This window comes from Zingiber officinale, chromosome 4B (genome assembly GCF_018446385.1).
Source record: "Zingiber officinale cultivar Zhangliang chromosome 4B, Zo_v1.1, whole genome shotgun sequence".
In the NCBI taxonomy this organism is placed as follows: domain Eukaryota; kingdom Viridiplantae; phylum Streptophyta; class Magnoliopsida; order Zingiberales; family Zingiberaceae; genus Zingiber; species Zingiber officinale.
Genome location: NC_055993.1, coordinates 134096062 through 134112661, shown reverse-complemented (window position 1 = coordinate 134112661; position 16600 = coordinate 134096062). Strand labels below are relative to the sequence as shown.

The 16600-nt window shown below is 35.9% G+C and overlaps 1 protein-coding gene and 4 non-coding genes across 5 annotated transcripts; all 5 read left to right on the top strand.

Moving 5' to 3' along the window:
• Positions 1-7964: 7964 nt before the first annotated feature.
• Positions 7965-8037, top strand: TRNAK-CUU. Its single transcript has one exon. It is a non-coding gene; the product is annotated as a tRNA-Lys (tRNA).
• Positions 8038-8138: 101 nt separating this feature from the next.
• TRNAK-CUU lies at positions 8139-8211 on the top strand. The gene has a single exon. It is a non-coding gene; the product is annotated as a tRNA-Lys (tRNA).
• Positions 8212-8369: 158 nt separating this feature from the next.
• Positions 8370-8442, top strand: TRNAK-CUU. The gene has a single exon. It is a non-coding gene; the product is annotated as a tRNA-Lys (tRNA).
• Positions 8443-8716: 274 nt separating this feature from the next.
• Positions 8717-8789, top strand: TRNAK-CUU. The gene has a single exon. It is a non-coding gene; the product is annotated as a tRNA-Lys (tRNA).
• Positions 8790-10447: 1658 nt separating this feature from the next.
• On the top strand, positions 10448-11167 carry LOC121977998. The gene has a single exon (XM_042530395.1). The coding sequence runs from the start codon at positions 10538-10540 to the stop codon at positions 10937-10939; it is 402 nt and encodes a 133-aa protein (XP_042386329.1). The 5' UTR covers positions 10448-10537; the 3' UTR covers positions 10940-11167.
• Positions 11168-16600: the final 5433 nt, after the last annotated feature.

The following is a 16600-nucleotide window of genomic DNA, read 5'->3' as shown; positions in this document are numbered from 1 at the left end:
CATCATGGTTTAAATTTAAATATATATAAGTATCTTGGTTAATTCTGGAAATGACGGATCTAATCCATAAAAGATTTTTTTAACGACCAATCGATGTAAGTTTAAATTAATGATTATGATTAATTGATTTTTTTTTTTCAATGTCTATAAATAGATTACTTCATTTTAAGTTTTTGCATCTAATTCTCTATTATTATTGTCCCTCAATTCTTAAAGTGTAATTATTTTTAACTTCTCGCTTTCAATTCAAATAGAAACAAACTCATCTCAATCTCGAAAGAGTAAAAAAAAGCAATTTGAAAATTGAATCTCGATGATATTGAATTTAGAACTAAGATTTGTAATTTCGAACCAGGTATAAACTCACTTTGTCCGCATTGCCTTTTTTATTTGTGTTTTGCTATTTCTTTGTCATCATGCACTAAACTTTTGTAGAAGTTAATTAATTGACTAATCATCCTCCCTCTAGCCTCTAATTTTTTTTAAATGTTTTTAGTAATTTAAATATATAATTCTGCAAATCGATTAATACTAGAGGTGATCAGTCTGATTCTATAAATATTTTTTACTAGCCATCAGAGTAAATTAGGACTCATCCAAATGATCAATGTTCATAGATTTATCGTTCTACCCAAGAAAAATCTTTGCCCGAACCCTATTTTTTTTTAACTTAAATAACTTTAAAAAAAGTATTCATGAAAAAGAATTATTTTCTACCTCTAAAAAAAAGTTTCAAAAAGGTTATAAAAAAATCAATTCTAATAATGAATAAATTTGAAAAACAAATTCAATTTATTTATTTATTTGAATTAAAAATATAAAAATATATGAACTAAATGAAAAGGTAAAAGATTCAAAAAGATAATAATAATAATAAGATTATTCCTGAATTATCATATTCAATCTATGAATTGGATAAATTTTTTATTATAAAAAATTAAATGTAAGATCTTATTGATAACGTAATCATAATCAGAAATTAATAGAAGAAATCATAAAAGAAAAAAAAATTCAGATGATAAAAGGCCAAAAAATAAAGTAAAAAAGATATTTAGCGGATATTCAAAAGATATTTAATTCAACTCAAGGAAATAGGATCATGGTACACTCACATCTAAGTCATGGTCGACTTATAAAAGTTTTTGGTTGATCAAACTTGCATGCTATCCAAAAACCACCATCTTTGTTCAACTCATAAAAATCTTAGGTTGACCCACCCTCAACCATAAGGTTTTGCTAGTTTAATAACCATTAGTTAGTCCTATGACTGATCAACCTTAAGAAGGTTTGACTTTAGGAATTTTCTTAGCTAGGTCTTGTGAACCGACCTTATACCTGAAGCTGTGTCTCTTGTAACTTGCCATTTTGATCAACTTATCAAAAATACAATTCGATCGAACTTGGAAGTTAGACACTCGATATAAGACTTCCTGAGCCTCTTAGGACCCTAAGCTATGAGTAATGATTTTTAAGCGATAACCCTTCTTTTACTCGAGCATCAAGGTTCAAGTACTCATGTCTTCCAACTGAGGTTATATTTTGTCAACTCATCTGAATTCTAAGAACAAATAGAATATAATCAAGGACCAAGCTAGTTAAAACTATAAATTTTCTTAATGATCATAGATAATCAGATTATTGTGTCAATATATATCTCCCTTGACAATATCAAAACCTCCGAGCCAAACTAAATGTATGCCTTATCGACAACACTGTCAGTATGTTTAGGCATCCATAGAAACATCGCTAAATACACAAAGACAAACACGACAAGAGCTTGCATCAATTCCATTCGACCATCGTCATCGTTTGCTTCCCCGGCGTAGAAGAACTTCCCCATGAAAGGAAGAAAAGAGGTGGTGGCTCGATCGAATGAAGATTCAAGCAATAGTAAGTATGTGTGATCTCCTCTAAAGCTTGACATGTAAATATATATAATCACATGCACATACACTTCAATTCCTTGCCTTCCAGTTAGCTTCGGTTGGGTGGGAGACGTCTGAGCATGGCCATTAGGCTTGTTTGCCTGCCTTTGACTAAAATATTAGGAAACTATATATTCCTTTTGAATTGCATAGCTTCCCAACCTTTTCAGTATTGCCAGAACGCCATTAAGTTTCAGTTAAAGGATTTATGAACTCAAGAAGAAGTTCCAATTTGGATTTTTGAATGATCAAATTGAAAAATTCAGTAATATTTTATGAATTTGACAGAGAGCATGTGAGCATATATTATATGTTTTTGTTGCTACCTACTGTATTAAATATTTTTGGATGCTGATCTTTTTTAAGGAGGAAATAAAACTATTTCATCAACCTCAAAGTCCATCTAGGAACATCATGAGCAGGTAAATTAGTAGGGAGTCGAGCTTAACTATCCATCTGCTACTTAATTATGTTTTAATTATTTATAATCATTTTTCTAAAATGATGAAGGGATTCATTTACATATATAAAATATAAGTAGGATGGTTAAAATGAAAAAAAAACGTTAGATATTTTATGTCATCTTAAAGTACCTCTAAATATAAAAGGAAGTTCAATAAAATGATCGATGGTTAGACCTGTTAAATTAGATGTCGCTCAATATTGGGTTATGACTCGAGCACATGAGTAAAAGATGAAAGCTGTAGAGATAAGGATGTTAAGGTGGATATGTAGACATTTAAGGATGGACAAAATAAGAAATTAGAGTATTAGATACACATTTAAGATGATACAAATATATACTTAGACGGTAAATAATGCTTCAATTGGATGATGTGAAACTATGACAAATACGCATATCAAATGAGGATGAGAAAAACAAAAAAAATACTTGATTAGTAACGATAAAATAAGATAAAATTCATTTAACTATATATTAGAGCAAAAGGTGATATCATTCACCCCAAACAATCTACTATTGTCAGTCTCAAGGCAAGATAGAGGCAAGTACATAGTAGGAGGTATTTTGCCCTATCACAACAACCCTTTGCCTAGGGAAGGTCAGACATATAACGAGACATTTTATACCTACGGGGAATTGACCCAAAGACCTATTATTGAAATATAGATCATGATGATATAGTTGAGGATAGAATTCAATAACGTAAAAGAATCTATATAGTCTATCTCATTTAGTGAGATAAAATTTAGTTATTGTTGTCATATATTTAAGTAACACAAACTACCAATAGACTTGATTTCACATTAGTAAACCACGTTTATCACAACTTCATAATTGGGTTTTATCAATTAATTTATACATATTTCATTAGTCAACTCAACCATCAATCAACTAGCTAGATTCTACATTAGTCGACTAGTTAACCTGTATAACCTGAATCCATTTAGTGTACGTATTGGATTTTCCAATCACCAATCAACTGGCAACCCTCCACATGCTTCACCTCTCTACCTTTGGAGTACACCTTCATCCGTTATTGTCCTTGCTACTTCGATGCATGCTCCATGTCTTACAATCTCTCGATCTATCCCATTCAATATTCTTCAATTAATCTCTACAAACTTTTAAGTCATTAAGCTCTCAATTTAGTCGTGTCAGATCATTGCTCCAAAGCTGCTACATGGCCATCTCAGACGTGCTCCTTGTCTTGCGGTCTTCAAAAGTCCCATTGACACTATTTTGCTACTATATATACATCCTGATATATTAGTAGTGTACCTTTGTGATTAAACTCTTTTGTTTTTTTTTTCACATTGATTTTGATATACAAGACTTGGTTGACCTCTAATAAGTCATCAAACCTACCCACAATTCTAACAACGATGATTTCACCTCAAATTCTTTCTTGCAACATTGTTATTGTGCACTAGAATTTTTTATTAGCCCCCGAGGTAATGGTGCAATGGTACAATAGTTAGGCACTTCAATAGATAATTAAGGGATGTAAAGTTTGAAGAGATGGGATCATCCGTCTCATAATTAATCTTCCTGTCCCCCTGTCCCATTAGTTCAACGACAGAAGAAAAATATCGCTTTGAATTAAAAAATAAAAGTCTCATTTAGGATTTAGGGTTTAGAATTTAGGATTTAGGGTTTAGGGTTTACGGCGTTTAAACGATTTTCCTATCATCACTCTAGCTCCGTATAACTTAAACCTTAAACTTTAAATTCTAAACCCTAAATAGGGGTTTTGTTTTTTCAATTTAAAATAACATTTTTTTTGGTCATTGAACTAATGGGACAGGGGGATAGGGAGATTATGGGATAGATGATCCCGTCTCAAGTTTGAATCTCAGCTATGACACACTATAGGAGATTTTCTCTCTAGTGATAAATGAGTCTAAGAATGTTAGCTGTCTGGATGGATCTCTATTAGCGATTTTTGAATTAGTGTTTTCTAATTTACCCTGATATCGATGGAAAACTTTTATAGAATTAGACAAGTCATCCCAAGAATAGTCGGTTCAAAAAACTGAATATCTGATATCAACTAAAAAATACGATCTTTTATCATCTTATATCATGATATTTTCCTAAGACGTAGAATATTGTATATTATATTAAGACACATACAAGTGTTATTTGATTTAGTCGTGATCTATTATAACAAAAAATGACTACGCTCATGCCGCCTCACAATCCATTCTCAAATTATGTGAAAAAAAAAAGTAAATCCCAAGAGCAGCTTATAACTGACCGCCAAATGATTAAGGGTTAAGAGAAATTTTTTCTCCAAGGATATATATATCTGTTGAGAATTGCCCTCGCTCCATTATAATAAATCTGTCACCCTCCTCCATCTGAGCACCCGTGGCGACAGTTTAATCATGATCTAGAAGGAATATCAACGGAAGAACTATCGTTAATTGAATTCTACTATGTAAAGGATTAATCAAAGTAGTGACTAGATCATCAAATTAGTCTTGTGATGCAATCTCCCTCGAATCAAGATTGATAAGCTTATATTCATCACTCCCTTATTTGTATAGAATAAATTATACATGTGCATGCAACCCTTTTTAAAAAAACCAATCAATAGGCATCAAAGTTTGATAGTCCTCTCACGATATAATAATAGTAATCTCAAATCTAAAAAATAGTTGAATGTAAAACCCCTACAGACATTATATTAGATAATGTACCAAATAGATTCACATAGTAAGTCATAGGTCGTTCTCAATGTATTCATCCACATATTTATCAAGATATCATAAATTTTTTACTATTGCCCCCACAAATGTATTTACACCACTATGTGCTTGGTGCAAGAGCAAAAGTATTGAGTAACCGTTTGAATCTCAGCTAGAGTATATTACAAGATATTTTTCTATAATAAAATAAAAAATATAAAAAAATTACTATTAGCTGTGGATCAACTTTTGCTTTCGAATTTAACCGATGGGCGAATCAAGGGAAAGGTCACCGAGCTCCAAAATTAGTTGACATCAAGGCGGACACTTAAATTATCCAAAAAGCATCTCCAATGTAAAATTTTTAAAAAGATTTGTGAAATAAAAAAGTTTTAATAATTGTGAGTGTAAGCTTTAAAGTTTATAGTTCAAGAGCAATAGCAAAATTTTAAAACTATTTTTTTGTTTTGAAATTGATATAATATGCATGTAGCCGTATAATTATATGTTATGAATTAAACTGCATAAAAATTATTTAGAGATCTAATTATTAGAGACGTTTCAATAAGGTTTTAGAATGTTAATATGGTATAATTACCACATTGAAATCATAAAAAAAGGTTTTTATAGAACTCTAATTATTTAAGATGTCCTAAAAATCTAGGTTTGAAATTTTGAACTTAGTATTAGGAGACGGGAAGAGAAAATAAAGGAATTAAAAAAAAATTTCTATTCTAGATGCCCTTATTACTATCATAAATTAAAAAAAAAAAAGTTGACACTCAATTTTGTCATCATCATTTTGTTTTTTTATTTTGTCGGTGTCTCTATTTTTGAGCCGATTAATTCTTAAAGTAATTAATTCAGTCTGATAAAAAAAATTTATTCATCATCAAAATAAATCCAGAAATATGAATAATTTAGCATTCTATAGTCAAGGTCCTTTGATTGCCTTTTCACATAAGGTAATTAATTCCGCAATACGTCACGGTTAGAAATTGACTCGTGGATGTTTAATTAATTGTGAAAGCACTTTAGCGTTGCACCATAATCATAACTCGCGGGGTTATCATCACACTTACTTTTTTTTACTTGGTTTGTCATCACCTTTACTGGTGGCAAAAAGGTGAAGTTATAATCTGAACGGTTCCTCCAAGGCGACCTTGAAATAATGAGGACTTATTCAGTCTTATCGAACGACCTTATTAGACAAAAAGCATGAGATAATTCAAAATAATATTTACACCCATCAAAAATTAAATCCTACCTCAGGTTAATTCGATCCTACCTATACAAGTACTGCCCCAATCTCTCACAATAAGATGATGGGACCCACTACTTAAGTGTGGGTCCCATCATCCCAATATGAGAGGTTGAGGCAGTGCCTGTACAGGCAGGGTGAAATTTACCCCTACCTCACTAGTGCAAACTTGCCATCACACTTAGGGCATTAAGGGGATTTTTATGAGCTCTGGTGTGATCATTCATTATACTGAATGTTTTGGTGTGATCATTCATTGTCTATGATGAGGGTGAAGATAATATATTTGGCAATCAAGAGCAACTCCATGTAGGACGGTAAACAAGTCAAGTTAAGTCGAATTTTGTGATGTTCAAGCTTATTTGATAAGGTAACCAAACCAAGCCCAATCGAGCCGAGTTTAAAATGAACCAAGCTTTTGAAATTAGTGTTCAAGCTCAGCTTGGTTTATTTTTTATGAGCTTGAGCTTGTTTGAAGTTTGGCTTGAGCTTGATTCATTTAGATGTTATCAAACTCTCAATTCAAGTTTGGCTTGAGCTTAGTTCGAGTTTGGTTCGTTTAGATGTTATTAAGCTCTCAGTTCAAGCTTGTTTGATTGTTTGAAATTTTTAGTTGTTTGATTGATTATTAAGCTTGATAATTTAAATTTATTTTATTTTATTTTATTATTTATTTAGCATATTAAAAAGAGTTTTATTAATGAATATGGTTCGTGAACATTGTTCATGAACATTAACGAGCTGAACACATATATTCAAGCTTGTTTGTTTAGCTTAACGAATTCTTCAAGTTTGTTTAATTAATCTTATGTATATTGAATGAACATAAACAAATTCTTATCAAATTGAATATCAAATTTATTCACGAATGCTTGATTTATTTACCATCCTAACTCCATGTTTTCCCTTTACTGCTGCTACTCAAATTGATTGTTCATTGTATTCAGAAGGCCCATGGCACTCCTATCCATTTCAGAAAAGTATCTAGTATTTTGCATATTATATTTATATTTTAAGTCTCCCATCCTTTCTCTCTATAGTTGTATCTAAAGCCACACGTCCATCACTCTTGTACCCTATATCACTCATCTTGTATCAATCTTTTTCCTTGCACACCAAAAGAGCTTGCGCTAAGATCTTGTTCTATCTTGAATTGCATTGAACGATTTTTCTGTCTCTTCTAAGTTATTGCATTGCCTTTTCCATCACCAAGGTTGAAAACCATTGAGCGCTCTCCTTTTCTCATTTCTCTCCTTTTTCCAATGCTCCATTCCTTGAAATTTAAAGTATAATAAGTTTTAATAATTTATAAAAATTAATTTGTTTACAAATAAGCATGTGCGTAGTGCAAACAAAATTAACAAGTTATAGATTAATTAATTTTGTCTTAATATTATTTTAATAAAAAAATGGAATTTTAAATATTTATCTACCTAAAATTACAATGTTTAAGGAAATCAACAAAACATACTAATAAGCCCATCTAGCTCAGTTGGTAGAGCGGGTTCGAGCCCCACGGTGGGCGTTTTTAATTTTTAACTCCCAAATGCAAAAAAAAAAAATTAAAAACCAACTCGTTCTTCCTGTTTTTCTAGTTTAACACAATCAACAAAATATAATAACAAGTCCGTCTAGCTCAGTTGGTAGAGCGCAAGGCTCTTAACCTTGTGGTCGTGGGTTCGAGCCCCACGGTGGGCGAATTTTTTCCTTTTTTAACTCCCAAATGCAAAAAAAAAAAAAAAACCAACTCGTTCTTCTTGTTTTTCTACTTTAACACAATCAACAAAACATAACAACAAGCCCGTCTAGCTCAGTTGGTAGAGCGCAAGGCTCTTAACCTTGTGGTCGTGGGTTCGAGCCCCACGGTGGGCGAATTTTTTCCTTTTTTAACTCCCAAGATGCAAATGCACAAAAAAAAAAAAAAAAAAAAAAATTAAAAACCAACTCGTTCTTCATGTTTTTCTGCGATCCTAGAATACATGGACAGAATTTATGTTTTGTTTAAGGAAATCAACAAAATATAATAATAAGCCCGTCTAGCTCAGTTGGTAGAGCGCAAGGCTCTTAACCTTGTGGTCGTGGGTTCGAGCCCCACGGTGGGCGTTTTTACTTTTTTACTCCCAAATGCAAAAAAAAAATAAATTAAAAACCAACTCGTTCTTCATGTTTTTCTGCGATCCCAGAATACATGGACAGAATTTATGTTTTGTTTAAGGATATCAACAAAGTATAACAACAAGCCCGTCTAGCTCAGTTGGTAGAGCGCATGAGCGTTTTTACTTTTTAACTCCCAAATGAAAAAAAAAAAAAAAAATTAAAAATCAACTTGTTCTTCTTGTTTTTCTACTTTAACACAATCAACAAAACATAAGAACAAGCCCGTCTAGCTCAGTTGGTAGAGCGCAAGGCTCTTAACCTTGTGGTCGTGGGTTCGAGCCCCACGGTGGGCGAGTTTTTTCCTTTTTTAACTCCCAAGATGCAAATGCACAAAAAAAAAAATTTAATTAAAAACCAACTCGTTCTTCATGTTTTTCTGCGATCACAGAATACATGGACAGATCGTCGTCAACCTCCTAATAATATTTACAGCCAAGCAGGGTTCTTGGGAGTTACCCGGTGCTTTTACCTGCAGTAGTTCTTCAGACTACATGTGCAGTGCGACAGCCCTATCAATATCAGCATCGTCCATTATAATCATAGGAGATTTTCCTCCAAGCTCTAGCGTCACTGGCTTTAGATTGCTCTTTGCAGACAATTCGAGGTCAATCTTTCCGGTATCAGTAGATCCAGTGAAAGCAAGCTATTCGATTTAGGAAGTTATCAGAAACATAAGACTCAGAATCGGCATACAATAACTGTCATCATAAGATACAGAATCCATTGGTTCTTAAATCCCACAAATCCAAGAAAAAACAATGAATCTATGTTACCTTATCAACATCCATGTGACTAGCAATGGCTGCCCCAGCAGTTGGGCCAAATCCGGATATCACGTTCAAGACACCATCATGGAGACCGGCCTAAACCATCGTATATATAACAAGAACAACTCCAATCCCATTGATAAGTTGAAATCATTGCATTTCAAACTTCTATCAGCAAGAAATGAATCAGAACCAGCTCGAAACAAACAAAAACCCTAAATTTTAATCTGGAAACAACTTCTAGATGAAGTTTTAAGATTTTTAGGAGCAGGAAAATCAAATGAAGAAGATATCTCAATGTGCCATAGTTAGAAATTGACTCGTGGATGTTTAATTAATTGTGAAAGCACTTTAACGTTGCACTATAATCATAGCTCGAGACTTGTCATCACATTTACTTTTTTTTTTACGAGGCTTGTCATCACACTTACCGGCGGTAAAAAGATGAAGTCGTTATCTTACGGCTTCTCCAAGATGACCTCGAAATAATGAGAACTTATTCAGCCTTAACTGAACGATCTTATTAGATAAGAAGCATGAAATAATCCAAAATAATATTTACACCCATCAAAATTTGAATCATACCTCAATAGTGCACACTTGTCATCACACTTAGGGCATCACGGAGATTTTTATGAGCTCCTTTACTTTTATGTTTCTGTCATCACAAATTAAGAAGTTGGGTAAAATCCAAAAATAAAAAAATAAATGTGAAATCCCACGACTGTCTCGTACAATTAAAAATAAATAAATTAGAAAACCGAAACTATCAATAACATAGGAGGTGCTGTTAGCACCATGCGTTGGTGTAGTGCCGTATGAGTCGCGGCAACAAGACACGCATCGAACGACATTTTCCGTTATGTCAATCGCACGCCGAAATGTTCTTCTCGAGTGTTTTAGCTCCATCACTTCCCTCCACTCCACGAGCAGAAAAAACAATTAATAAAACACTCACGCGTCGCCATCTATATTTATGCAACGACCACCTTTCTGCCTAAACTATTGACCATACTTGAAACCTGAACGAATCTATCGAGCAGCTACCTAAGCGCTGCAGCAATTAAGAATCGCAGTGTGTTTCACGACAAGTTTTATATACATATAATATCCCAATCTTCCCTCGAAAGCCATCTCTCTCAATCATTCGTTCTGCCGTATTGTCGTTATATATTCCGGCTGTCGTGTGCCGTCGCTTCATCCCGTCCGTCGGGCTTCTTCCTTTTCTTTTCTTTTCTTTTTTTTATCCTGCTAGCTAGCTCTTGGGGAAATTAATGGACGAGGAGAGTAATTTGAAATCGGAGCTGCTCTACTCGAGCGCTTCTTTCAGGGAGTTGTACTACGGGACTGTCGCCGGCGCTGTGCCTTTCGAGTGGGAGTTACGGCCGGGGACGCCCAAAAACGACCGGGCCGCCGCCAGCAGCCCCGTCCCTCCGCTGACGCCGCCGCCATCCTACTACGGCGCTGCCTTGGGGAAGAGAGAGACCGCGGCCGAGTACTCCTCCAGGTCTGCCCGCCTCGTGCACGCGTTGGTGCTGCTCATCTTGAGGAGGTTCCGGCGGCCCGCTTCTTCGTCGTCGGACAGTTCCAGCCCGAGGTCCTCCTCTTTCTCCTCCTTCTCCTTCTCTTCCTTCTCGTCCTGTAAATGGGACAAGGAGGACAATTCCATGAACTAAATTTTGAGCCTGTAAATCCTTAAGAGAAGAAAGGAAATTACGACTTAATTATATATTGTTCATGGCTTATATATATATATATATATATATAGCTTAAAGCCTTAAAGATCTAGTAGATCTATAAACTTGCTGAATCTTGTTAAGTATCATATATGTTTCGTATGAACACTTAGTTTGTTGGTAAATACAATGGCGATTGTAAATAAAGAAGCTTCTCATTCAATTCAAATGACAAGACTTAATGCAATGGTGATCCTTAGCTTTAAATGACAAAATACTTCCCTGTTTATTTTGGAGGGCGGAAATAGAAACCGTAAAAATGATCTTCACATTGAAAATGTTTCCTTTATTTATTTCATTAAAAAAAAAGATGATTTTTTTCCTTTTATTTACCTAATAATGGATAGAGAAATTTAAGAATTTATTTGTAGATCATTTTTTTTTTGTCCGTGCAAAACGGACAGCAACTTTCTTCAAGCTAGCACACCTAATCTAACAAGTTTGCTTGATGCATTTTGAGTTGATTAGTTTGATCGAGACGCCCAACTTGCTCAACTCAATAACCAACCCAACCCATACAATTAGCCAAATCAATGTAACCTATCCAATTAGCCTACTTAGCTCTCTTGGCCCGACTAGCACATTTGTAATTTGCCCGGTATGCTAGGCGATACCGTGATAAAATTGGTCCCCAAAAAATGGATCAAAGTGGAAAGAATCAGTTGACGTGGAAGTCAAAGTCAAGTGGTCAACGTCACAGGATCATACGGACCTAGAATCGTTGACCAGACTATGTCGGCTGAGCGGACCTCGTATCACTGGTCGGGCGTGAAGTGTCGACTAAACCTCCAGAACGATCGTCCTTCACAAATTGCAGATGAGATTTAAAACTAAGTACTAATTTATCCGGCCCATCATCCTAGTCGATCGAACTTAAGGGTCGATTGGACACATTGTGCCTCCTTGACAAAATGAAGGGCCGAGTGAAGAATGAGTTGTCAACTGCATTTTTAAGGTCGATCAGCCTACAGTGGGACTTAGATACCTATCATATCGTACTCTTTTGGAAGTTTGTGTTGAAAAAGATAAAAATATCCCGTCGATAAATCATCCTTTAGAAGCTTCCTACATGTCCAATTATAGAAATTTGCGCACTTGTTTAAAGAAAGGTGTCAGGAGCATTTAATGACATGTCCTTTCTTAGGAAAGTTTTGGAAAACGTATTAATGCTTTGAGATGCGTATATAACACAATAATGACACTATAAAAGGGGTCTCCATCTACAAACAAAGGTATGCAATGTTTATTATTTGCACATGCTCTTTGCTATAATTGACTGCTACTATTTTCTTCTCCTGAATTGACCATTGACTTGAATGTCGAAGGACCAATGCTAGAGTGGAGTCTTCACCAAGTCAATAGTAGAGTTACGTCCTCAGCTCACCGTCTTCACCGATTTTAGACAAAATCACTAAGCATGTTAGACCCACCCAAATTGATCAATTCGCTTGTTCGACCAACCCACTCATTCCATCTGTAATACTGACTTACAAGGATTCAACATTAGGAAAATCTTCTATTGAATGTTCTTCCAACATAAGAAATCAATAAAATTGAAAGCTACTTATGCACTAAACAACAATAGGGAAATGGGTTGCCCACGAAGCTACAGTATGATCAGAATAGATGGGTCGGGTTTCCTAATCAACAAAGATTCAAATTGCACCGAGAGAACAATATACTTATGGAGTTTTAAAAATTTATGACGCGGGATTGTCAATCATGGCTATCTACATTTTCCAATTTACCCTAATTAATAGTCAGCGGAAAATTTTCATGAGTCCGAATGATGACATCCCGGATTAATGGGATCATAACAGCTAAATATATTTAAAATATAGGAAGTGAAAGAACAGAGGTCTGGATACCCTCGATATCTGGAAAGCTCATTAATGAACTAACATCCATCAGAGATTTAATCTCAAATAAATATATGCTCCATATCGCATTGAATGCAATTTCACAGACACTCACTTTTGTAGCAAATAAGGGAAAAAGGAAGAAAGGATCCCTGCACAATCTGCATCCTCATCTTCGTCAGCAGAGTCCACATCTATATCGAACCTACAGAAAGGTCAATGTAGTTTTTATAAAAGAAAGATTAAAAAAAATTATTAGTCATGTAAGGGAAGATTGATTGATTCGATCTGAAAATTTTTTTATGGTCTGTCAGAATAAATTAAGAAAATACATATAGGAATTCATCTTGATAACTAATATTGTCAGATCAACTATCCATTAAAAAAAAAATCTCAATAATATACTGAATCTAAGTCTAGATTTATGAAAGGTAGATTCGCTACCTTAGTGGCTCTCTAGTGCTGACCTTACGGATATGGAGGGAGATTTATGTAGGTACACAGGCCATAAGCGCATGGCAAGGTAAACTCCATGTCGTCAGTTCTTGAGAATCGACCCCTGACCATTACGTCAGATATACCATACGCCCACCATCTGCACTACACCCTGGGGCCCTAAGTCTAGATTTATGAAGAAATCATGGCAAGAGGAGAATGATTCAGTGTCGTCATTGTAATGAAGAAGGATACGAGAGATCGAAGGTGTCATGAGATACTCTTAAGCATCCGTGAAAGAACAAGAACAACGGATAGGGAACTCATTTAGCACTCAACCTATAATGAAGTTCTATCTGTTGAACCCCGTGGTTGTTTTGATGTAATCAACCAAGTTAGGTTAGGTCTTGTTTGTTATTTGATCCCTGTATCTAAGTGTGAAGGAACTTAGGAACGCAAGAAGCTGAGCGGAAGACGCAGCTAGCGAGAAGGACGGCACGAGAAGGGAGCTGACGGGTTCGGTGCGTCCGAAGGACGAAAGAGATGCGGAAGAGTACACCGGTGGACGAGAAGAACATGCGCGGCGTTCGAGGGACGAGAAGCCGGGACAGAAGTCTGCTCGAAGAAAAAGTCGGGAATTGAGTTCAGGTGAGCCTTATTCCGGATGGCCACAATCACCCAAGCTATCGAAACATCGGAAGCTAAAATGAAGTCAAAAGGAGCTGGAAAGTTAGCTGAAGGCGCCTATGCTGCCTGCAGGGTTGGAGGCGCCTCCATCACATTGAAGGCACCTCAGACCCAGTCTGAGGGGCTTTTAAGTGCATTGGAGGCACCTCAGACCCAGCTAAAGTGGTCGTTTGCAATCGGATAGAGTTTTATCCGGTCAAACCATTGGAGGCGCCTTGAACCCCTTTGGAGGTGCCTTCAACACTCGAGATAGACTTTCCAAGAGCTATATAAAAGCCCCTATAGCTAGGAAATAAAGATTCAACTCTGTAACAACTTCCTATCAACTTCTGTGCTCTCTCATTGTGTAAAAGGTTTCTCCGCCTTCAGAGAAGAAGACTTTTCTAGTGCACTTTCTCATCGCCTTGGATTAACAACCCCCTGGGTTGTAACCAAGTTAAATTCTAGTCTCCCTTTTATTTCTTGTTATTTCTTTTATTATTGTTGCTATCTTTTTGAGTTGAAAGTCTTGAGGAGGGTATACCTTGTTTTGCAGGCAATTCACCCCTCTTGCCGGCTCCGCTGCACCAACAAGTGGTATCAGAGCCCGACCGCCTCAGAAGGACTAACCGCCAACTGAAGCATAAATATCAAGACGATGGCCGGAGCGAACATTCATCCTCCAAAGTTTGATGGAGATTTCGCTACGTGGAAACGCCGAATGGAGGTATTCTTTAAAACTGAATTTGATATACTTTTAATAATGAAATATGTATATGCAGCGACAAAAGACAAAAAAGAATACAACTGGACGAAGAAAGAGCAAGATGATTTCGTGGCCAACGGAAAGGCCTCACTTGCTCAGCGTTCTGCCACCCAGGAGGTAAGTAGGATCGGAAGCTACGACCCCACTAAAGATCTCTGGGACAAATTCTTAGAGCTTCATGAAGGCACCTCAGAAGTGAAGTTAGCAAGGCGGGACATCCTCCGGACTCAGCTGTCGAACCTCCGGATGAACACCGGCGAGAAGGTAGCGCAACTCCAAGCAAGAATTAAGGAGCTGATAACGCAACTGACAAATCTCGGTGAATCGGTAACGAACCGAGACTCTATCCGGTATGCACTCAACGTCTTCCCTAGAACTCCAGAGTGGGTGTCCTTAGTAGATGCTTACTACATCTCTAAGGACTTTGAGGTAAGTAGTTTAGAAAGTTTATTTTTTACTTTCGAACTTCACAAGTTTCGACCCGCAGAGCCTAAACAAGTAGAGAAGTCGAACCTCAACATTACCCAATAAGCCGAAAAGGACGATCCCGATTCTGAAGCATCGATCGACGAAACCGAAGCGGCGCTACTGGTAAGACGTTTCAATAAATTTCTTAAAACTAATAAATTTCGATCGCAGTCAAGGAAGAATCAACGCAACAAAAGGACGGTCCGATACTACAACTGCAACGAGGAAGGTCACATCAAGGATGACTGCCCCGAATTAAAGAAAAAGGACAAGAAAAAGTCTCGAAGACTGACGCCCTCTAAACGTAAGAGTTTGAATGCTACATGGGATGAATCTTCATCCTTGAAATCTGAAGTCGAAGCCTTCTCGAGAGTAGTACTGATGGTCAACCACCTTTTTGAAGAAACCAGCTCGGAGATTAGCATAGAAGAAGGGGGAGGATCATTAGAAGAAGAAAGTTATGACAAAGGGGGAGCATCATCAAGTGAGGTAAGTAAGGTACATAATCTCACCCCCTACTCAGTTTTTTGAATTTATCAAAGTGCTTACAAAAGATCTAGCGAAATTAGAAAAAGAAAATGTTGAATTAAAATTAAAATTAGCAAAAGCATGTCCACTAGAAATGTATGATATTTTAAAATTAGAAAATGAGAAATTAAAAAATAATCATTCATGCTTAATTAAATTTCCAAAATCAAAACTTAGAGTTTATGTAAAATTAAATTGATATATTAGAAAGCATCAGGGACAACTTAGAAAAGTTCCTAGAAACTATGTACCCCCTAAGCTCTTAATTAATCCAGTATGAAGAAACCTTTACTGGGTTCTAAAATCTTTTCTAGACTAAATTTTTAAATAAAAATTTTAAAAGCTTTCAGCGAGAAAATTATGTTAGGGTTGCAAGGTTGCAAACATAATCCCACATTGAAAACAGATGGAAAAGATCATGGGTTTATAATAGAAAAGACATTTCTATTAGCATGAGGCCTTTTGGGTAGAGCCCTAGAGCAGAATCATGAAGGCTTAGGCCCAAAATTGACAATATCATGCAATTGTGGAGATATCTAAATTATTTTCGATCCTACAATTGGTATCAAAGCCTGGACTAGCAGAAGGTTTAACCGCCGACTGTGCACAAGAGCTATGATCTGATTGAGCACTTGGTGGGTCGAGGATCAGACGTGGGAAGCCTGTGGTCCTTTGTTTGAGGGGGGGATTGTTGGGGTTGCAAGGTTGCAAACATAGTCCCACATTGAAAACACATTGCAAGGTTGCAAACATAGTCCAGTCCCACATTGAAAACACATTGCAAGGTTGCAAACATAGTACCACATTGAAAACACATGGAAAAGATCATGAGTTTATAAGAGAAAAGACATCTCCATTAGCATGAGGCTTTTTGGGTAG